The sequence below is a fragment of the Chelonia mydas genome, chromosome 12, assembly GCF_015237465.2.
Source record: "Chelonia mydas isolate rCheMyd1 chromosome 12, rCheMyd1.pri.v2, whole genome shotgun sequence".
Lineage (NCBI taxonomy): Eukaryota > Metazoa > Chordata > Testudines > Cheloniidae > Chelonia > Chelonia mydas.
In genome coordinates, this window is record NC_051252.2 from 42,029,879 (window position 1) to 42,053,191 (window position 23,313).

The 23,313-nt window shown below is 52.6% G+C and overlaps 1 protein-coding gene across 1 annotated transcript; it reads left to right on the plus strand.

Annotated features, from left to right (window-relative positions):
- Positions 1–1,196: 1,196 nt before the first annotated feature.
- On the plus strand, positions 1,197–18,164 carry ZNF821 (zinc finger protein 821). The gene is given in 9 exon segments (XM_043526351.1): positions 1,197–1,316; positions 3,631–3,720; positions 8,781–8,824; positions 8,826–8,895; positions 13,706–13,831; positions 13,999–14,147; positions 15,027–15,131; positions 16,256–16,422; positions 17,230–18,164. Coding segments are annotated over 8 exon segments (1,356 nt in total). The 5' UTR covers positions 1,197–1,316; positions 3,631–3,680; the 3' UTR covers positions 17,885–18,164.
- The last annotated feature ends 5,149 nt before the right edge of the window (positions 18,165–23,313 follow it).

Sequence of the window (23,313 nt, forward strand, 5' to 3'; positions counted from 1 at the left end):
GAAGTAATGCTGAGGTGATAGGGTGATGATGGAGTAGTCAAGTTTAGTGAATATGTGACTTAATAGGAGCAAGGGGTGCTTTGGAGTATGGTGGATGAATGGGAGGTTTTGGTGTTAGGGGATGATGGCTGTGAAAGAAAGCATAAGGGGTGATGGGCGAATGGATAGGGTAGGGTGGGGGATCAGGGTGAGGGGATGGTGGATGCATAGGGGGATGGGTGAGGGAGGTTTGGCAGGAAAGGGTGAGAAGAAGGGTATGCAGTGTGGAGGTGTCAGAGTAACAGCCATGTTAGTCTATTCGCAAAAAGAAAAGGAGGACTTGTGGCACCTTAGAGACTAATCAATTAATTTGAGCATAAGCTTTCGTGAGCTACAGTTTCCACAGTATGCATCCGATGAAGTGAGCTGTAGCTCACGAAAGCTTATGCTCAAACAAATTGGTTAGTCTCTAAGGTGCCACAAGTCCTCCTTTTCTTAGTGTGGAGGTGATGGGGGAATGGAGATGTGTTGTGAGGGGTTGTCGGGAAGGGGTGAGAGAGGCCTGGATGGTGGGGTGCAGGGATTTGGATTGGTGGATGGATGGCGAACATGGGGATGGATGAGGCAGCGGCAATGTGCGAGGATGCGTTGGGGGTGGCAGGGTTGGGTGTGAGGCAGTGGGAGGTACCTGGGTGGTGGGATTATGAAGGGGTGGAGGCTACAAATGGTGGGATGAGAGGTTGGGGACATAAAGGATACAAGGGGGGCTATGAAGGGGTGGGTGGAGGGTACATGGGCAGGGAATCCACAGATGGGGGTATGTGGGTGGGGTGAGAAGGTGGGGGACATAAAAGGATACGGGGGACTATGAAGGGTGAGGCTACATGGGTGGGGGGCACATGGGTGGGGAGTGCCCAGGTGGGGCTGTGAAGGGAGGAGGGTTGGGAGTCCATGGGGGGGGAGTGTATGGGTGGGGGTACGAAGGGCGGGTGCAGGGCTGGGGAAGGTTGGGGGTGAAGTGGTGGGGGACAGAAGGCGATACATGGGGGTCTGGGGGGGGGTACCCGGACGGGGGGGTACATGAGGGGTGGGGTTCGTGGGGGCAGGCGGGTGGGGAGTGCCCAGGCGGGGCTGTGACGGGACGGGGGTCCCTGGGCGGGGGGTACTCGGGGGGGGGGCTGCCGGGGGGGGGCTGCTGACGCTCTTGGCCCCGCGCGCCCCCGGCAGCCCCCGTGCACTAGCGGCGCGCTCCCGCGCTGCCGCCATCTTCGCTCCGTCTGTCTGTCCGGCGGCCCCTTTGTCTGTCCGCAGCCCCGCCCGGCCCAGCGCTGGAGCCGGTAAGAGCCCGGGGGGGCGCGGGGCCGGTTCTGTCTGTGTCGCTGGGGGGGGCGCAGGGGGGCGCGGGGCCGGTTCTGTCTGTGTCGCTGGGGGGGGCGCGGGGCCGGTTCTGTCTGTGTCGCTGGGGGGGGCGCAGGGGGGCGCGGGGCCGGTTCTGTCTGTGTCGCTGGGGGGGGCGCAGGGGGGCGCGGGGCCGGTTCTGTCTGTGTCGCTGGGGGGGGCGCGGGGCCGGTTCTGTCTGTGTCGCTGGGGGGGGCGCAGGGGGGCGCGGGGCCGGTTCTGTCTGTGTCGCTGGGGGGGGCGCGGGGCCGGTTCTGTCTGTGTCGCTGGGGGGGGCGCAGGGGGGCGCGGGGCCGGTTCTGTCTGTGTCGCTGGGGGGGGCGCAGGGGGGTGCGGGGCCGGTTCTGTCTGTGTCGCTGGGGGGGGGGCGCAGGGGGGCGCGGGGCCGGTTCTGTCTGTGTCGCTGGGGGGGGGCGCAGGGGGGCGCGGGGCCGGTTCTGTCTGTGTCGCTGGGGGGGGGGCGCAGGGGGGCGCGGGGCCGGTTCTGTCTGTGTCGCTGGGGGGGGCGCAGGGGGGCGCGGGGCCGGTTCTGTCTGTGTCGCTGGGGGGGGCGCAGGGGGGCGCTGGGCCGGTTCTGTCTGTGTCGCTGGGGGGGGCGCAGGGGGGCGCGGGGCCGGTTCTGTCTGTGTCGCTGGGGGGGGCGCGGGGCCGGTTCTGTCTGTGTCGCTGGGGGGGGGGGCGCAGGGGGGCGCTGGGCCGGTTCTGTCTGTGTCACTGGGGGGGGGGCGCTGGGCCGGTTCTGTCTGTGTCGCTGGGGGGGGGGGGCGGAGGGGAGCGCTGGGCCGGTTCTGTCTGTGTCGCTGGGGGGCGGAGGGCGCAGGGGGCGCTGGGCCGGTTCTGTCTGTGTCGCTGGGGGGGGGGTGCTGGGCCGGTTCTGTCTGTGTCGCTGGGGGGGGGGCGCAGGGGGGCGCTGGGCCGGTTCTGTCTGTGTCGCTGTGGGGGGGTGCTGGGCCGGTTCTGTCTGTGTCGCTGGGGGGGGGGCGCTGGGCCGGTTCTGTCTGTGTCGCTGGGGGGGGGGGGGCGGAGGGGGGCGCTGGGCCGGTTCTGTCTGTGTCGCTGGGGGGCGGTGCTGGGCCGGTTCTGTCTGTGTCGCTGGGGGGGGGGCGCAGGGGGGCGCTGGGCCGGTTCTGTCTGTGTCGCTGGGGGGGGGCGCTGGGCCGGTTCTGTCTGTGTTGCTGGGGGAGGGGGCGCAGGGGGGCGCTGGGCCGGTTCTGTCTGTGTCGCTGGGGGGCGGAGGGCGCAGGGGGGCGCTGGGCCGGTTCTGTCTGTGTCGCTGGGGGGGGGGGGCGCTGGGCCGGTTCTGTCTGTGTCGCTGGGGGGGGCGGGGCGCAGGGGAGCGCTGGGCCGGTTCTGTCTGTGTCGCTGGGGGGGGGCGCTGGGCCAGTTCTGTCTGTGTCGCTGGGGGGGGGGGCGCAGGGGAGCGCTGGCCCGGTTCTGTCTGTGTCGCTGGGGGGGGGGTGCTGGGCCGGTTCTGTCTGTGTCGCTGGGGGGGGCGGGGCGCAGGGGAGCGCTGGGCCGGTTCTGTCTGTGTCGCTGGGGGGGGGGCGCTGGGCCGGTTCTGTCTGTGTCGCTGGGGGGGGGGCGCAGGGGAGCGCTGGCCCGGTTCTGTCTGTGTCGCTGGGGGGGGGGGGCGCAGGGGAGCGCTGGGCCGGTTCTGTCTGTGTCGCTGGGGGGGGGGCGGGCGCTGGGCCGGTTCTGTCTGTGTCGCTGGGGGGGGGCGCTGGGCCGGTTCTGTCTGTGTCGCTGGGGGGGGGGCGCAGGGGAGCGCTGGCCCGGTTCTGTCTGTGTCGCTGGGGGGGGGCGCAGGGGAGCGCTGGGCCGGTTCTGTCTGTGTCGCTGGGGGGGGGGCGCTGGGCCGGTTCTGTCTGTGTCGCTGGGGGGGGGGCGCTGGGCCGGTTCTGTCTGTGTCGCTGGGGCGGGCGGGGCGCAGGGGAGCGCTGGGCCGGTTCTGTCTGTGTCGCTGGGGGGGTGATGGGCTGGTTCCCTGGGTGTTGCTGCGGCGGGGAGGGATTGCTGCTGCTTGTCCCGGTGAGCAGGGTCAGGTGTGCCGGGCCTTGCTGGGCTGGGTCGGTCACGGTGCCGGTGGGACGGCTTCCAGCCGGGCAGGATGAACTCTGTGTGCACAGCGGGGTGACCCTTGCTCTCGGGTTCACGTGGAAGGCCAGGGGCAGAGCCCAGCCGCCTGAGTGAGTTTGGCCGGGGACTTCGAGGGGTTCAGTGGGTTTGTGTGACCCTTCTTCTCCTCCTCCTCAGGTGAGCCCTCCGCCGAGGGAAGGACCCCTCTGCTCCTGGGCCAGGGAAACATGTCCCGTCGGAAACAGACCACTCCTAATAAAGTTCATTGTGAGTATTGTGCCCCACGCTCTGACAGCAGTCTTGCCTGGTCGCGTTTCGCTGGAGTCGGGGTGGGGGCCGGCAGCGGCAACATGTACAGATTGGGGGCAGGGGTGTGGAGTTGGCATGGTCAGAACGGGGCAATTGTGCTCTGTGAGTGGGGGATTCGGGCACTGGCCGCTCTCTGGCATGCCGTGGCAAGGCTAGGCATGGACAGGCAGCACGCTTGAGTAGATGTGTTTGTGTAGGGGGTGCCAGCCGCACTTAGTCTTCTCATTTCACAGATGAAAGTGCCCTAGGAAATGTGGTGTTTGGCCTTTGGGCTCGGTTGGCATTTTGGGCAGTGAAGGAAATTTTGGGCTTGGTGCCAGGACCTCCTGGGTGGACAAGTCACTCAGGCCAGGTTGGCACTACTGACCTATATCGGTATAACTATGTCTCTCAGAGGTGTGAAAAATCCACACACACCCCCCCCGGGGCGAGGTAGTGATACCAACCTAACCTCCCCTGTAACACTAGGTTGTGGGAGAGCTTCTCCCTTTGACATAGCCACCATCTCTCAGGGAGGGGATTCACGACGCCAAGGGGAGGAGCTCTCCTATCAGTGTAGGGGAATCTTCACTAAGGCGCTACAGTGGCGCCACTGCAGTATGTGAAGGCAAGGGCTTAGTCTCTCTGTGCCTCAGTTTCCCTCCCTGCAGTAGTGGTGATGAGGTGGGTTGGGTTGTTAGATACTGCCTAGATTACGCTCCCTGTTAGCTGAGAGATCACCCTGTGTTTCTCGAGCAATGTCAAGCACCCAGCATTTGATTACCGTTGCAGTCAGTGTGTGCGTCAGCACTGACTGTAGGCAGACACGTAGTGAGCCATCACGGGAGCTAGGAGACAGACATACAAACTTCCAGTGACAAAGGGGGCACTGCACAGCTCCAGCCTGTTTCTGCATGACTGCATCAGAGTGGGGGGAGTGGCGATGCTCTGTCACCCACCCAGAATGATAGTTGGTGGCCTCGACGGAGCTCATCGACTCGTGTATCTCCTACGAGAACTGTGAAGGCGGGGGGATGAGAGGGTCGAGTCCTTGCTAAGAATGGAGTGACTGGTGGGAATGCAGGACTGAGAGCAGAATGCTGCAGCTAGAACAGTCCTACCAAATGCCCCTCTTGGCTGATGCTACCACCTTGCGTGCATTTGTGTGTTTCTCTCTGCTGTCCTTTTGTATGGTTGAGGCAATAGAAAGAACTCTACACATGCTGCTCTCTGCACAGCCAGCAGGTGTGTTTGGGGAGATTGTAACAGGGACCCTGAGACTGGGATTTGGAAAACACCAAGAGCCCAAGATAGGCATGGGAGCAGGAGAAGCCTTCCCTGGTGGCATTGCCGGGGGTGCTAGTGGTGATTTTTGGCAGCTGCCTTGTGATTTGTGCTCTCTGATTCCTACTCCTCTGTGTTTGGTTTGAGACTGGGCAGAGTATATCTGTGACTTGCCGCCCAGTGCACTAACTCTTGGGCCTTGTTTTCACAAGAGAAATTTGGGGCACTAACCACTGTGTGGTCTCTCCTAGCATGCCTGTAACACACTTCGCATCCACGTACCCAGTGCACAGGCCTTACAGCTATTACTTGGGTTAGATTTGCTTTGAGCACATGTCAAGGGAGATCAGTGGATGAGATCAGTGACATAACAGCTTTCACAGTACAAATAACCTTCCCCCTCCTGTCCCACAGTGCTTAGTTGGCCTGTCTGGTCTGTTTTGCTGCACTCCACTGCACAGGTGTGAAGTTATTCAGAAGCTAGTAATTTGTATAGCACTGCACACACTGGAGTTCAGTTGTGCACTATTTTCACACTGAACAAGATCTCCTATTTTTGCAATATCTGATTCTATCACCAGCATGTCTCAGAGGAGACCATCATATGAACATGCTGCCAGCTGGTGTGAAGCTAACATACAGGCTCTGGTATCCATCTAGGGAGAGACGCTCTGGTACCAATTGAACTTCTTCACACACAACACGTTAATGTATGACCAGGTATCTGAGCAGCTGTTTGACGTAGGCATCACCAGGAGAAGCAAGTGATGCCACAAGAAGAAAAAGGGACTGAAAGGCCTATGCAACATGACCCAGGACAATAACAGTCTCCAGCTCAGGATGGAAAACTCACCCCTTTTATAATGAGCGGCACTGAACTGTTGGGACTCACCCATCCACCCAGCCTGTGGAGAGCCCAGAGCACTTGTGACGGACAAGGAGCATCAGTTCCAAGAACTGAGTGAACTGGCAGTATGAGGAGTCAGAATGGGAGACGACAGACGTATTACTGGGATCTCTTCCTGGGGACAGAGATGGTTTGGGAGGAGGAGGAATTGGGCCACAGGTATGCAGCATTTTATTGTACTATCTACCACCGGGGTCTGATTTTTGCAGGTTGGGGGCTGGAGAAGAGTTTTCTATAATGTTCTGAACACCGCGATTAATAATTGTAAATGGGCAGATACAAGCTCACAAGAGGGCAGAAGTGTTCACCTCTTCCCCACTCCACTAGTCCATATTCTCCCCTCACTCAGCCACACTGGGACATTTGGCAGCTGCAAGTCCCTCCTTTGCCTGCCCAGTTCAGTCCGCCGTTATTCCTCAAGTGTGGCACCCTCTCATTGGAAGACCAGGATTAGCTATATTGTCTGCTCTTCCCAGTTAGCACAGAAATACTCGGTTGCATGGCTGCACTCAAATGGGTAGAATAGCAGGGGGAAAACTTCAGAAGAGCACAGAAACCACAATAAAAGTGAGAATGTTGCTTCAAGTAGTCACATATCAAGTACTATGGTCATTGCATTTACATTTCATTGTATTGCTGCCCCTCCTTTAGGACTACAGCAACTGATTAATACATGATTCTAATATCATCCTGTTCTGCCATTTAATGCATGAAAAACAATCCTACCTTGCAAAGTGATGCAAAAATAATACCGGCCATGATGTTAGGGTTCTGTAGGTACAGTGCCTGTTCCCTGCTGATTTGCGATATGCAGTGCAATTCTTTAAATCCAGTGGGAATACCGTGGTAGTTCAGTTTAGCCTTTATTTTCTCCCAATCTTCAGGATTTATATCTGAAAACCTTTCCCAGACGTCACCAACCTTGCAATCAAGCGTTGTGGTAGACATAGCTGCCCCCTGAAGCTCAGCCTCCCTCCATTCAGACAAGTCACCCTTCTCATCCATGCCAACAATTCTGCTACAGAGCTCATCTTTTCCTCCTGCTCATATGTTACTTTTCTTTTTGTGCCCAGGACCCTTTGCAAAATGATGCTTTTGAGGTTCTGCAATAAGTAATCTTTGCTAGCTGAATTCCAAAGACCACCTCCTGGCCCCATTCCCTTGATCTCGTTAATCCTCCCTCCCCACCCACCCATATTCTTATTAGTGGTGTGTGAATTCTGCTGTATCTTTAACATCTCTGGGTGGAGGAAGAAAGCTTACTTTCAGTTTCAAACTGAACATAAATTGTTACTTGTACCAAATCCCTTGATACTAGGAGAGCTAGATGAGCTATTGCTGTGGTTATTAACTTCCCTTTCTTTTTTTTCATTTCAGTGCCCTCACAGCCATGGACATGCTCACTGGGGAGCTAATGCACCTGCCCATCCTTGTTTGGGCAAGTTTCAGATCCTGGAAAAGGAAGTGTGGAGAAGACCTGTGTGAACAGAGACTCTGGTCCCTCCTTGAACTTGTACAAGTATTTAAAGAGGCTCATCTCAGAACTCGTGTAGGCTGAACAGGACAGGGGACTCATGTAAGGCTTTTTTCCAGAGAGCGAGAGATGTGAATGGAGGAGGCAGAGTCCCAGAGGGACAGGGCTCAGGAAAAACTGCCTGCCATGTTGACACCATCTGGTTTTAGCAGCTGTGCCTTCCCCTCCTGCCCAGCCCCATACCACCACAGCCATTCTCAGGCACCCCATTCCTTTACAAGACTGTGGAAAGGAGAACTGGAGCCCAAAAGAGAGGCACTATCAGGAATCTCAGCATGCTCTCTCTAGCCGGTTGTGGTGTAACTCTGGTGACTTGTTTTGGTATTGCAGCAGACCTGCAGCCTTGTTTGTATTTAATAAAGTTGTGGAAAAGCATCTGTGATTTCAATACCAAGCATACTGTCCTTTATCCTCACAAGCCACTCCTTGTGCTCCTTTGCCAAAGGGAGTGCAACACCACCAATGCAGGAGCTATATGAACGCGCACAAACAATGAGAGGAAAATCCCACTACCACCACATCACAAGTCCTTTGACTGGTGCGTCTGGCCTATCAGTACCCCAATAGTGCACTTCTCCATCAGTCCCCTGAGAGGCTAGGTCAGTGTAATAGGGTAGGCACTTAATGGGGGGTCTAAAAAAGCAGCGTAACATTGAATTCCCTATGCCCAGTTCCACACAGGCACTTAGGATGCATGTGCTCCTGGATTGTGTGATGTGGGCAGAATGCTGAGCGCATGCAGCACTGCCATGACTTCCTCAGCATGGCAGCCAGTGTGTCCAGCTGGGAGTGGTGCTTCCTCCACTGCTCCTGGAAGTAACCACCCTAGTTTCACATGTGATCTGCAAAAAGCCAGCAGACAACTATTAGCACGACAACACTCCTGGAGACTGAGGTTGATATTATTCATAGGAAGAGTCTCCCTCTGCACACTCCTGCAAAGTCCTGTGCTTTGGATAATCCTGATGTCACACATTGGGCCAGTCACATTACATACATGTTCAGGAACCCAAGGTAAGGCCCGCATCCCCATGGACTAGACTGGGAGGGACATATCTCATCAATAGTGCCAGATTATAGGAATAGGAACCCTAATTACCTGACTCCTTTAGTGATCTCTGGCACATTCTCTACTTTGCTCTCATACCCTTACTGCATACCACAGACATACGAGTCTAGAATGGTTCCGTGCTCACTAGTAATAATCCAGGAGAGCAATTTACCACAGGAGAATGAGGATCTTATGCTCATAATCTGTTGGAACCAGCTCCCCACACGGTACTGAAATTCTCTGTTCTTTGCTGCTTGCCTCAGGTCTCTCGTACCTTGGTTCTGCCAGTCTGAGGCTGAGATCGGGACCCAAAAGGACAGAAGCAGCACTGCACCCAATGGAAATCATTCTCCAGCACTATTTGGAATCATCCACTGGGTGAGGGTGTGTGTGACTGGGAACTGCTGATTTCAGACGCAGGCCCCACCACAATATCCTTTGCTACCTTGCCTCACACACCTAGGAATTGCTTTCCAAAAGCTCCAGGAGAAACCTTCCTTGTTGAGCATGCAGCTTCGGCTCCATTTCTGACAAAAGAATTAGGAAATTATGCTGGCAACCAGAGGCTTTTGGGAATTTACAAGGGGATTATGGGAATTTGACCTTTCCCATAATTCCCCTGAAATTTCTGAAGGCTTTTTGAACTCTCACAAGTCACGGCTTCAAGCATGCCAGGAACTGTGGGATAGGTAGTGAGAAGGCAGGGCAAGTGTGGATGGGGGACAAAACTAAGTGAAACAGCATGCCTAATATGGATGTGTTGTGTCATCGATACTTGTGCTGGTGGCTATCCCAGTGAAGTTTAACTATGGAGGTACCAGCCATAGCTTCAGATTCAAAGTGAGTTTTGCACTTAAATCAGGGATTAAATTTCTTTGTTATGTACAGTGCATCTTCTCCAAAATCTGAAATCTGCACACGATTGGCAGAGAGGTGAAGAATGGTCTGGTGCAATGAGTAGTTTTTGTGTGGGATTGATGTACTCCGTCCAAAGAGGCTGATGAATCAAAGAACTGCCCTATGTCAGCATTGCTGCCATCTCCTATCCTCAGTAGGACTAAGGCCATGACATGCCCTCAATTAAGATACTGGCCATTTGGAGAAGTGTATCCCCCATTGCTCTCAGTGGGGCTGCCCTCAGCACGAATGCCTTCCACTGCCTAGCATTTTTGCCTCCTGATAGTATGGGGAGTCGCCATTTTCCTGGAGGGCAGCTTGGTTTCACTTCCATTGGGAACAAATGATGGCAGTGACCATATTTGCTAAGGGCAGCCAGTGCTCTGAGTCCTATTGAGAACAGGCCATTTTGAAAGAGGGAACTGTGTATGAGTTTTTCAGCAGGAGAATTTTTCAGGTACAAATAATAACAGCAAAGAATGACAGTACTAATTACTTGTTTTCAAAAGCTACGTGTTGCATCAAATCTACTCAGCTGAGAGGCTAGGAGAGAGAACTAATGAGGACAGGAAAACACAGGAGATGGGGTGAGGGGGCATGTGCAGGGGAATGTGGCGGACAGCAGGGAAGGTGAATTTGGCATGTGTGGATAGGATAATGTAGCAAACAAGATTGGGAGGAACACTAGGGTATGCACTCCAGCTGCTTTGTGCTGCTCTGACAATGCAAAGAAGCTGTAAATGCAGCTTAACCGGCCACTATGCCCCAGCTGCTTTGCACTGCTCCATAGTGGTGTGAAGCAGCCAGAGCACACCCATAAATCTGGCCTGATAGGTTAATTAGAAAAAAAACAACTTCAAATCATTAGAAATATTCCATGGTAGCATTTTTGTTGTTTGGGACTTTTTAATAATTTAACAAAGAAATTCACTGACAAAAGCTAGATTAAAATGAAGCTAAGGTCTCATGTTATGGTGGATGTCAGTAATTTAGGGTAAAATACATATACAGGGATGTTGTAATTACCCCAAAATCAGGCATTAAAAACCCAGGAAATTCAGACTTTGGGTTAAATTTAAGAGACAGCTAAACATGTTAAGCTTTGGAAATGCACACGTATGGTACCCAAATAACCTTAACTCTGCCCCCTAGTGACACTATGAAGGGGGATAAACAAGAGAAAATGTCATGTGTCTTTAACAATCAATCAGTTTGATCCACTGGTTCTCAGCCAGGGGTATGTGTACCCCTGGGAGTATGCAGAGGTTTAACTCATCTAGATATTTGCCTAGTTTTACAACAGGCGACATAAAAAGCACAAGCGAAAACAGTACAAACTAAATTTTCATACAGACAATGACTTGTTTATACTGCTCTGCATACTATACACTGAAATGTAAGTACAATATTTATATTCCATTCCATTTATTTTATCATTATATGGTAAAAATGAGAAAGTCAGCAGTTTTTCAGTGGCAGTGTGCTGTGACACTTTTGTATTTTTATGTCTGATTTTGTAAACACGTAGTTTTTAAGTGTGTGAAACTTGGGGGGTATGCAAGACAAATCAGACTCCTGAAAGGGGTAGAGTAGTCAAGAAAGGTTGAGAGCCACTGATTTAATCTTATGTGTGATCTCAAGCACTAAAAGGCACTTATCAGAATGGTCTGATTATTGCATAGGGTCACTGCAGGGCAAAGTTAAAGTTGTGTCTGGACTCTGCTTGTGCATTTCCAGACCTTACCATGGTTGGTGTTCTTTTATATGTAACCCTAACTCTAAACGTCTGAGTTTATAGTGCCTGGTTTGGGGCTAATTACAACATTATTGTAACATCTTTTACTCTAAGTTACTGATATGCAATCTCAACCTTAACTCCATTTTTCATGTTTTTTGTCAGATAATCAGGGTGGATAAAAATCAATCCTTTGTTTAGAAAAATTATTATTTTTGTTAGATTTTGCATTTAAATAGAGCTTTTCTTTTAAAAAATAACCCTATTTTAATTAAGATAACCTATACTGAGGCCTAAACTTACAATAATCTACTCAAATAATTTAAATTAAATAAAAAACATTCAAGTGGTATCAGTTTGCTGCCGAAGTGTTAAGAAAAGTTATCACTGAACTGGTAGGAGTGGCTGGCTAAGCATGGGGAACCAGAGTCTAATGCTAAACCAGCTTTTGACAGCAGCAGCCTCATCTACAGGTGCAGCGAATATTTTCTTCATTTCAGTTTATTCAGCTAGTTCAGTTCAGTGACTGGTTACTTCAAAGTTGAGCACCACCTAGGAGTTGAACTGGCAGGAAAGTTTGTTTTCCTCATCTAGTCGATGAATAAAAATGAGGTGTGAGTGGGTGAGAGCTACTGGTTCTGAAATCTTGAAGGCCAGATGCCCAGATCCTCAAGGTATTTAGGTGCCTAGCTACCATTAGTGTCGTGGCAGGGAGGTGCCATGGGTGGGATTCACAATGGGACAGAGAGGTTGCAACACTCAGTGTCACGCTGCACAGGACCAACGCTGAGATCCGTAGAGCTGAGTTAGGAGCTGGGGCCTCTATACAATCCATGGGCCAAGAGAGGCCTAAGAACGGGAACCACGGAAGCCAGCACACCAGGCAGGGGGCCGCCTAAGGGAGCCAAAGGGAGATGTGCCAAGGGTGTGTGCTAAGCCCCCCATCCCTCTTTGGAGAAAGGTGCCTAAGCCCAGGCTGCAGCTAGCGAGCCATGAACAGACCCCTGCAGCCAGGCAGTGTAGGTGCTGAAGGGGTTTCTTGTGGGAATGAGGTAGGCACCTCATGGTGTCACACAAAATGTAGGCAGGTAGAAGAGAAATACTGAAGGAGTGATCGGCGCAGGGGGAGTGGCCCAGGGTCTGCTAGCTCTCAGGCAGATGGCTTAACTACTGGGCTCCAGTGTCATCCCCATGGTCTTGCTGGAGTATTTATCTGCAGTGGTGACCAAGTCAGCCCCACATCAGAATAGCCCATAGCTCAGCGGTGAGAGTGCTCTCTGGAGAGGTGGCAGAGCCCTGTGCAAATCCTTTCTCTTCCCCTGGTTCATGGAATGCCCTGGGACTTGGATGTGAGACAGGCACCCAGAAGTCTAGTGGGAGACAGCAGTGCACATGCCCCGAGGCAGAAACTTTGGTGCCAAGTGAGTTTAGGCACCTACAGAGTTTGATGGGAGTTTTGTGGATCGCAATAGAGCCAAACCTGGCACTTGGGCAGCTCCCGCTGAGGCTTAGGCATGTAAGTGCTTTCGTGGCTCTGGGCCCCAGTCAGGTCACTGCCCTAACTGCCACTAATACAGCCTTTCATAGACCCAGTGGAGATGCAAAACAGAGTTTGATAAATTCATTTTTCCCAGTGTATCCAACACGTTTCAAGGAGTTCTGTTTAGCTAATGAGAAACAATGGTCTTAGAGTCCAACGCCAGAGGGGACCCTGGTGCTCAAGGAGTCTTACCACCAGCATAACACAAGCCACAGCGCTTCCCCAAAATAATCCCCCTGGACGTACGGCGTCACAATGCTGAGTCTGTGCATTTTTAATTGAATTCCAATTTCCAAATGCAGCTTGACACAGCTCACCAGGAAAACAGATCATCCAAGAAATGTAGCACTTACCATTTGCCAACAAAATATAAAACATGTAACCATTAAGAATCTGACTAAGCTGTATAATTGCTTAAATATATGTAAATATAGCACAGCCTGCTGCTTAGCAGAAACCTGCGGAATCTAGGGGAACAGCTACATTTAGCTGCAAATCAACATGTTTTAATGGTTACCAACCAATGAGAATCAACCTTTTTTTAAAAAAAAACCTAATTATAAATACAAAACAAGATTAAAAACCAATTCTTTACATCAGTCACCCCTGCTGGCAGTGTGGCCATATGGTGAAAGCAGACCCTGTCGGTCCCATCTGGCTGTGGCGTGAGCATATCTTGGGATAGAAGAGGGTTTCTGCTGGCTCCCGTGTGCCAGGCAGGGGATGTAGGGAGAGGATGAGCAGGGCGCAGTGTGTTTTTGGTGGGGAGGGGTGGCTGGGGTCAGGAGTTTGTCACTACCAGCTTCTAACAATTAGCCCCATGCTAAGAAGGGTGTTGGTGCCATGGGGCAGGACAACGCAGACTTTTCAGAAGATTCTTGCTTGAGGCTGATAAGAGGTGGGGACTCTTGTATCTGAGCAGCTCGGTGCCTGAATGTAGCTCCTGGGAGAACATGCTGAAGAGTGAGTGCTATGGAAACGCAGCCCTCTGACTGTTCTGTCTTTGTGGCTGCCAGGGGAGCAAGTCTTCGCAGGGCTGGAGGAGCAAGCCCGCCAGGCCATGATGAAAAGTGACTTCCCTGGAGCCTTTGGAGACCAGCGGCCGACAATTCACCAGTTGCAGGATCAAGACTCCAGCAGCAGTGAGTTCGGCACCTTCGGGTAATGGATGGAGGAGACTGACTGTGTGATGGTTAGAGGGTGCAGGGTGTGTGTGTACACTTTGATGAGTCCTGTACCTATTGACTGTTTTAGGGGTTGGCCTTAAGGTGCTGCGTAGGGCCTTGAGTGATTGGTTTGTGTGTTCCAGGTGACAGCGATGGTGAGGAAGAGGAGACCACGCAGGATGAAGTCTCTTCTCACACTTCTGAGGAGGATGGCACAATGGTGAAAGTGAAAAAGGAATTAGAAAACGCAGAGCAGCCTGTAGCTGGAAACCAACGGACTGGAGAAAGTGAGGCAAGCACTTCACTCCCTTGTAGTATGTTTTGGCGCCTCCCCAGCATGGAGGCGCTTGGGAACCTAGTCAGGTCTGGCTCCGTTTTCTTTATGGGGAGTGGTGCTATGTATCTTGCCATCTCCAAACACAGGCCAAGCCATGTAGGATACTGGTTCTGGGGAGCTCTCGGACTGCCAGGAGCAGCTGCTCTGGGGTAGGGGACAGAAGGGGTGGCAGAGGGAAGCTAAGCTACATCTGCTCAACTGAGCCACTCTCAGACATGGCACTGGACAGGGTCCTCAGCTGCTCCCATCCCCACTCTCCTCTCTCTCTGATCCATTTCCATCCACCCTTCTCTGAGCTGTTGATTGCTGCCCAGACCCATGCAGTGTAGTTATAGCCGTGTGGGTCCCAGAATATTAAAGAGAGAGGGTGGGTGAGGATATTACCTCGCTCACCTTCTCAGCCAGTCCCAAGTGTCTTCCATGTCCAACTTTTCTGCCTTGTACCAGCTGGGTCCTTGGCAGTGCGGGAACTATTCCAATGCCTCCTCCATGCAAACAGGAGGAAAAAGCCGACACTATGCAATGTCCACAAGAAACCTGTGGATTCCATGGCGCTTCTGACTCTTCTGCCTTGTGGGCTATGGAAGCTCTGCATGGGGTCAGCTTTTTCCTCCTGTTTGTACAGAGGAGCTGGGACTAGTCCCCCACTGCCAAGGACCCGGGTCAGAATGCCGTGAGGTCGGGCCTGTTGTCTGAGCTGTGCAGGCGGTGAGGTGAGGTGAGGCAGAAGGGTTTACGTAGGGTCCTGCTGCAGTCCACAAAAGAGTGGGGTGGGCTCCGAGAAGGAAATCTCTTTTCCTGACTCCTACTGAATTGGCATCTCCTTGTTCTTAGGTGATTGAGGATTTGAATACAGCACCCATGCTGGGACTGTCGCAGTGCCCACTCTGCCAGCTGGAATGTGGAAGCAGAGAGCAGCTCATTGCTCACGTGTACCAGGTAGGAGATGTCTTTCCCAGGAGACATCTTCCATATGAACTCAGATAACCAGGGCTCAGCCCTCTCTCGGGGTGAAAGGAACTGAAGTGATAGAAAGACCTGGAGGAGCCCTTTGCTGGCCCCAAGTTCAGACTTGACACTGGAGGAGGGGCTGCAGGGTTATCCTGATTCTGATTTTGTCAGAAGCAAAGACGCATTTCCAGCTGGAAAGTAATTGAAGGTGACTGTAGACACTGCAAACCAGAATAGTGGGTGAAGAATTAGCCGAGCGCTCTGGAACGTGAGCCTCTCTGCCACACCCCGTCTCACAACTCCAGGGGCTGACCTCAGCTCATTTCAGCCCCGGTTGGGAATCTCCAGCTGTTTTCAAACTAGGCACAGAAACTGCTTTGCAGTGTGCACTGGGGCCAGTCCTGTCATGGCCAGTCCTAGCCAGTCCTGTCATGGGTCCCACCTATCTAAACAGTTGCTCTTTCACAGAGAGAGCTGCAGCTCTGCATCAGGCCAGCCCTTGCTGGGGCCTCCCAGAGCCGTGGTCTCAGCCCTCATCCTCTGCCAAGTTAGGGTTTGTACAACTAGTAATGAAACACTTTTCCGCCCCAAACCAGCAGCCATCAAGGGCAGCCCCTTTGGTATGATTGAAAAAAGTCACCCCTTCTGTAGGCCGTTCATTTTAACCCAGTCTCAGTTCCCAGTTGCCGTTTACAGTGAGGCTGGTTTTGCGTGCACACGTTTGCAGGCACCTTCCCTAAGTTAGCTCGATCACGCTTTACACAGAGGAAGTGCTCCCTCAGCTGCAGCAGTGAACACTGCAAGTGGACTTGGTCCAGGCCCTTCTGCTCTAAGGGCCTGAGCCCTGACTGCCTCACCATGCACCAACATGCAGCTGTAAACATGCTTCATCTCCCATAACCAACATGCCTAGTACTGCAGTTCATTCTCAAGGTGCTTGGGCTTTGCCCGGGAACCTACAGACAAAGGTTCTGGTGATAGCAACAGGGGTGAGCCAAGTAACAAACAATGGGGAGGAGCTGAAAGATTTCTCCATACCCACTGAGCATTTAATAGGCAGAGCAGGCTTTCTGAGCAGTTTGGTCACTGAAAACCTAAGGCTTGTTTTGCAGCACACTGCAGCTGTGGTCAGTGCCAAGAGCTACATGTGTCCAGTGTGTGGCAGAGCCCTCAGCTCCCCTGGGTCCCTGGGACGACACCTCCTGATCCACTCAGAGGACCAACTATCAAACTGTGCAGTGTGTGGGGCGCGCTTCACCAGCCATGCCACATTCAACGGGTGAGACTTTCCTCCCGCTTTCGGTTGGGGTTGCATGCAGACACCTCAGGCCCCGAGAGTCACAATTAGCAGGGCTGCTTCAGGTGAAGCCACCGGACTGATCACCTCAGCCTTTGGAGACTGGAGTAAAACATGAACTACTGCCACCCTGCCCTTGTGGGAGAGCTGGAACTATTCCCCAAGGGAGCTACTTCCAGCTGTCCTTCACCACAGGCAGACCCAGAGAACTCCCTGACCATGCTGTCTAGGACTGGCTCCCTAAGTCCTAGACCAAGCCATGCAGAGCCCACTGGGATTTCCAGTTACAGGAAAGCAGTGTTGTTTCCTGTACTCTAGAAATTCCAGTGTGGGGTGGAGCACTAAAGCCAAGCTCTGTCCCATGCTGCCCCCTGCCCTTTGTCCTTCCTGGAGGAAGCTTCGTGGGCACTGAGTCTCCGGGCAGGGCAGGTGGCTGTGAGGCTCTGGATTCAGGTAGCCCTGGCTCTGGTGGATGAGCTGTTCAGTAGAATTACAACTGAAGCATGAAATCCAAAGGTGCCAGGGCTGGAGCATCTGAGCGGCTAACTGGGTAATTCCTGAATTCAATCTCCCCAGCCTTAATTCTTTGCTGACATTGCCCCCGCACCCTTTACGTGGGTGTTCCTGGCAAATATGTCTAGGTATGTTAACATCACCGAAGCCCTTGATGCACACCACCATCGTGGGCTGTTAGTGGCTGGGCCATTGCCTCTCCCCTATGCGGTGGGCTCCTTGCAGGGCACACAGTGTCAGAAGGAGATCCTTGAGTCTGTTCTTTCTGCTTTCCAGTGAGAAACTGCCGGAGGTGCTTAGTGCAGATTCCTTGCCCACCCCGCACAGCGAGGGCCCTTCTGGTGCTGAGGAGAAGGACATTGCCTTTAACGCCCCCGTGTATCCTGCGGGCATCCTCCTAGTGTGCAACAACTGTGCTGCCTATCGCAAGCTGCTGGAGGCACAGGCTCCTGGCGTGCGCAAGTGGGCGCTTCGCCGGCAGAACGAGCCACTAGAAGTGCGGCTTCAGCGCCTGGAGCGGGAGCGCACGGCTAAGAAGAGCCGGCGGGACAATGAGACACCAGAGGAGCGGGAGGTGAGGCGCATGCGGGATCGAGAGGCTAAGCGCCTGCAGCGCATGCAAGAGACAGATGAACAGCGGGCGAGGCGGCTACAGAGGGACCGGGAGGCCATGAGGCTGAAACGCGCTAATGAGACCCCGGAGAAGCGGCAGGCTCGGCTCATCCGGGAGCGCGAGGCCAAGAGGCTCAAGCGGCGCCTGGAGAAAATGGACATGATGCTTCGGGCCCAGTTTGGCCAGGACCCCTCTGCCATGGCTGCTTTGGCAGCCGAGATGAACTTCTTCCAGCTGCCAGTGAGCAATGTGGAGCTGGAAAGCCAACTCCTGGGCAAGATGGCCTTTGAGGAGCAGAGCAACAGCACGCTGCACTAGGCTGTAGCCCAGCCACCACTGCGGCTCCACGCAGCCCACTGGGCGCCAGCAGCCTTGCTGCTGCCGCTCCCCAGAGGGAGGCTCACCTGGCACCTGACTGACCCTTCCTGCCCCGCCCCCTCACAAAAGGCAGATCTGGGCTGCTCCTGCACGTGGGAATGGAGCTGGGAGGCTTCTGCTCAGGCAGCACTGGTGAGAGCGGGCTGTCGGGATACAGTCTGCTCCAGTGGCCAAGCCACAGCCGATAAACAGAGGGAAAATAAATTAATTTTATGTGTAATGAGTCACCTTCCATGCCTGTTGCTTCCTCCTGTGCTTGGACCCTTGTGGCGTAGCTGGCTGCTGCAGTTCCTTTCTGCAGGTGGAAAGCCTTTCCCAAAGGGCGGGCAGCCTGGGCCTCCGTTCCCATCCCAAAATCCGTCCGGCTAGAGGGGGCATCTCTAGCAGCATGAGTACTGGGATAGAGGACTTTGTTCGGCCACAGCACAGAGCAAGTCATTCACCCTTGGGTCTGTAAAAAGGACGGGATACCACCAACCTTCTGGGCTAGGGGCTGTAGCCGCACTAACCCCAGTAGTGTTGTGACTGCCCTTTGGTTCCAGTAGCACTCATGACATACTAGCAGAAGAGACCATTCTGGCTCCTAGGAACTCGTTCTAAGCAGACAGCCTCGGAGACAGGGTGGGGAAAGGGAACAACCACAGGTAACCTGCTTCGCTGTAAGCAGCATGGCAAGAGTGGAGGGGATCTTGCTTGTGGACCGGGAAGAGGGTTGGGGGAGGAGTTAGGAGGCTGTACCTTGCCTAGGGGTGGCCTTGGAGAAGCTGACAGACATGCAGCACGGTGGAAACTTCAGGGTAATAGTGGAGGCTCCTGTTGCACAGATGAGGTACCACCTTCGAGGTGATGCTCTGCTCCAGAGGACCAGGCTAGGACCTAAACGTGAGACTTGGCTTCCAGCCCTGGTTCTGACACTGACATGCTGTGACCATGGACAGGTCACCTCACCTCTGCACCACACTTTCCCCATCTGTAAAATGGGCCTGATTAAGGTCTGTGAAGTGCTGTAGGTGCAGACTGAGGCCAGTCAGTAGCAGGGGTAGGAACTGAGCTGAGGACCTCCTGCTTCCTAACCCTGGGCTTCATCCATGAGACCATGTGACTTTAGGGGAGCACCACCACGTCTTTGTATTATTTTCTGCTAGCATTTTTCTTTATTTCACAAGATGCTCACTTTTCCCAGTAGCCTCGCAGCACCATTAACGTGGAGTCATTCGTCATCTTGTTTCGGCAAAATAAAGAGTTACACAATTAGCCAGGCACATTGTACAAATGATTCCTTCTGAATCTTTACCAACTTTAGTGGAAAACATGCTAAATGTGTAGCTGCCACAGAGGGCAGAGAATCGCTCTGTGCCCTTTTGGAGACGAGGAACATGGGCAGGAAATAATTAAATGAGATTTATCATAGAAAAAATAATCAAACTCAGGGACACCACAGGAGGAAGAAAATGAGGAGCAGTGATGCTGAGAGTGGGCAGAGATAGAGCTAAACGCTGATGTGCACCAACTACAAAGGCTAAAGTCATCTTGGGCTGCACCGGGAAACGTACCACATTAAAGCAGAGGCGCAGATGGTAAAACCCTTGTGTATCTGTTTTAGTGTTACTGTGCCTAGTTCTGGCAGGGAGGGTGGCCCTAGCCTCTTTTTGCCAGGAGCTGGGAATGGATGACAGGAGATGGATCACTTGATGATGACCTGGTCTGTTCACTCCCTCTGGGGCACCTGGCTCTGGCCCCTGTCGGCAGGCAGGATACTGGGCTGGATGGAACATTGGTCTGACCCAGTAGGGCCGTTCTTATGTTCTTATTCTTATGTACTTTAGGTTATATTGCAGGGGTAGCCAAACCGCAGCTCTCCGAGCCACACGTGGCTCTTTTACAGTTAAAATGCAGCTCACGGAGCCCCCCCTCCCCCTATCATTCTCCACTTATCAGCCTGGGAGGGGGGAGCTCAGGGCTTTTGGTGGGGCTAGGAGCGTCAGCCAGAGGACGACTAGTGCTTGCTGTTAGGGTGGGGGGGAGAAACAACTTTGCCCCCCCCCCCCAGCTTGAGTCATCTCCCAGGTACACACCCCCTTTTACCCTCCAGGGCACCTTCCTGTAGCTCTCAGGTGTTAGCTCTGCATGAACGGGCAGTGGCAAACAGCTGGGAGCTGCAAGGAGAGTCCGCTGCTTTAGCTCCCTGAGGAGAGGCAACAGTAAAAGCAGCAGTGCTCCCTGCACCTCGCAGCTGTTTGCCACTGCCTGGCCTCTCCCCAGGGCTGCAACTCCCGTCTTGCTGGCTCAGCAGCTGCCATGCAGGAAGGACCCGGCAGCACATGACAGAGCAGGGCCAGGAAACCCTGGCAAACATCTTGGGTGGTGTTACGAATTACACCTGAGAGGACATGCACACAGCTGCTGCGAATTATACCTGATAGGTCATGCACAGTTCAAATCTAGGCTGAGGCACATAAAGTCCACAACTGCAGAGTTCCCAAAAGACACTAAGTTTATTACGCTCGAGCGTGGTGCCCCCCTGCTAGCCAGAAGGGGACCCTGAATACAGATTATACAAAGGTTATATACTTTTTAGCAAAGCATGTTGCGCTCGTGCATCGGAAACCTTAGCCAATAAACAAACCCTTGTCTTATCTACCACCTATTCCTGCCTGGTGCATTCCTCGTGCTATATCAGTATGTTAATTACACAGCATGGTCCTAAAGCCATGCATCAGTAACCTTTAGTATCAGGATGGGAGGCCTCACATCAAGGCCAAGAGACAGGGAGTTAGAGACTGACAAAAACCAGATACTGGGAGTCAAGGCAGGCTGGAGACAAGGAGGAGGATTTTCACAGGGATTCAGTATCTAAGGATCACTCCTCCTGGTGTATGATGAGCTGGCATTTAAACAATGCTGGGCCCCAACCCAAAATGGAGTCACATGTGCTAACTTTTCCTTAACAGTGGGCACGTGACCATACATTCCCCTCCCACGCATTGCCTCTGCAGGGAAGGAGGTTTTGGGGTTCAGGCCTGCAGGGCGTACTTGCTGGGCTCAGGCCTTCAGCAGAAGACTCGAGCCTGGCAGGCAAGCCCGGACTCTTGAACTTCTGGAGATTGCCGCATGCAGCTTGGGGGGTCAGCTTGGCCACCCCGTTATATCATCTCTTTGCAACAAAAACTGCGATTTTTGTAAATGAAAATGTAGAAGTTGCATAAATGGAGCCACAGTTGAGCTAAAAGAAGAGTTACAAGCGTGACCGTTTTCTCACCCCTGATTCCTTAGCCTGGTTAATACAGTTTGTTTTTTAAAGAGTTGGTGCATTGCTTGAAACAGGGCAGTCACAGCCCAAGGCTGGGGTTTTCCACCTCTAAGGCAAACCAACCCAGCCAGACAGAGAGGACTTTGGTTCTACCCCACTGGCTAACCACAAGTCACACAAGCAATTCCCTTAGACACTCCAGTTTCCCTGTATCACCACCAGTGCCACTTGTTATGGAAACGAATGGTTATGAAAACCAACACCTCAGTAAAAGAGAAAAGGTTCTCTTGATCCCAAAGGACCAAGCCCCAGACCCAGGTCAATATACAAATCGGATCTTACCCACAAATCACGCTGTTGCCAATCCTTTAGAATCTAAAATCTAAAGGTTTATTCATAAAAGGAAAAAGATAAAGATGAGAGCTAGGATTGGTTCAATGGAATCAATGACATACAGTGATGGCAAAGTTCTTGGTTCAGGCTTGCAGCAGTGATGGAATAAACTGCAGGTTCAAATCAAGTCTCTGGAGAACACTCACAGCTGGGATGGGTCATTCAGTCCTTGGTTCAAAGCTTCAGTGTAGCAAAGTCCCTCCAGAGGCCAGACACAGGATTGAAGACCAGATGGAGGAGCTGCAGCAGCTTTGTATACTCTCTTGCCATGTGGTCTCTGCTTTCTTTGTCTCAAAGACAAGCTGCCCATCCCATGGCCTGGAAACACTTCAGAGTTCTGTCCATAGGCAGGTCCCTGCATGCCTTGTGGAGTCACAAGGCGAGTTTGCCTTCTCTCAATGGGTCATTTGTGTCGCTGATGGTCCTCAATGCGCCACCCAGCAGGCTAGGCAGAGCTGACACCAACTTGTCTGGGGTGTCACCCAGAAGCATAGCACAAGTTTGAAATACAGACAGTATAGAGGTAATACTTATAACTTTAAATACAAAAATGATACAGGCACACAGATCACATAATCATAACCAGCCAACCGTAACCTTGTCTTAGACACCTTATTTGACCCCCTTTATACAAGATTTGGTGCCACTATGGGACCTTGGTTGCAACCATGTTCTATATGGTCCCAGTTCAAGTCAATAATGTGACACCAGGGGAAAAAAAGGATGACTACACAATAGTCAGAAAGACTTTCAGCCTCAGCTCAGAGGGCAAAACTGGTTTTCCTCAAAACTTTTCCAATAAATTGACCTTTTTGTAATGTTGAAGGTGAAAAGCCCATACCCCTTTAGTGCATTCTACAAACCCCACCGCTGCTCCCCAGAACAGCAAAAACCTCAAGCAACTGCAGGTGATTGTAGCAATGGTAAAGAGCAGGCTCCTATATGGACAAATTTGATGAGTCTTAAAGAGGCATCAACTTGAAAGTCACATCTAGCTGAACATTTTGTACCCACTGTAGCTACACATAACACCCTCAATTACTGCAACAGGACCTAGTGAGTGAAAAAGAGACCCCGTTTTTAAGATGTTTTAGTCTGGGCTCACTCTTCCTTGCCGAAAAGACTCAAACATCAAGGCCCTGATGCTGCAAGGACTGACTTGCTTGTGCACCAGTCCAATGTTCCAGGCTAAGCAGCCTGGCTTCAGCAGGACTCCTTGGAGCAGAACGTTCCACATGTTGAGTCATTGCAGGGTCAGGACTCAGCAAGAGACAAAATCTGTGTGTTGGGGGGGCGGGAGGAGGCGTGGGGGAATCTATTTTCAAATGCTTCTAGAAGGAACCCCAGCAATCTATCCTTGGCCCAATGCTACCCATTGTCTTTATCTGTGATACTTATATAGCCTCCATCATTGTAGTATCTGAATACTTTCCAGGCTTCAGGGTATTTAGTTTCACAAACACCTCTGAAGTAGGGCAGTGGGATTATCCCCTTTGTACAGAAGGGGACTGAGAAACAAAGTGACTTGCACAAGATCATACAGGAAGTCTGTGGAGGAGTGAGTCTCACCAGTCCAGGAGTTATGACAATAGCTTGGGCCCATGCTTACTCTCTCGGTGATCTGGAAGAACTAAATAAAATCATTGCTGGTGAAGTTTATGGATGACACAAAGATTGGCAGAGTGGTAAACAATAAGGACAAACCAATTCTACAATACTATCTGGA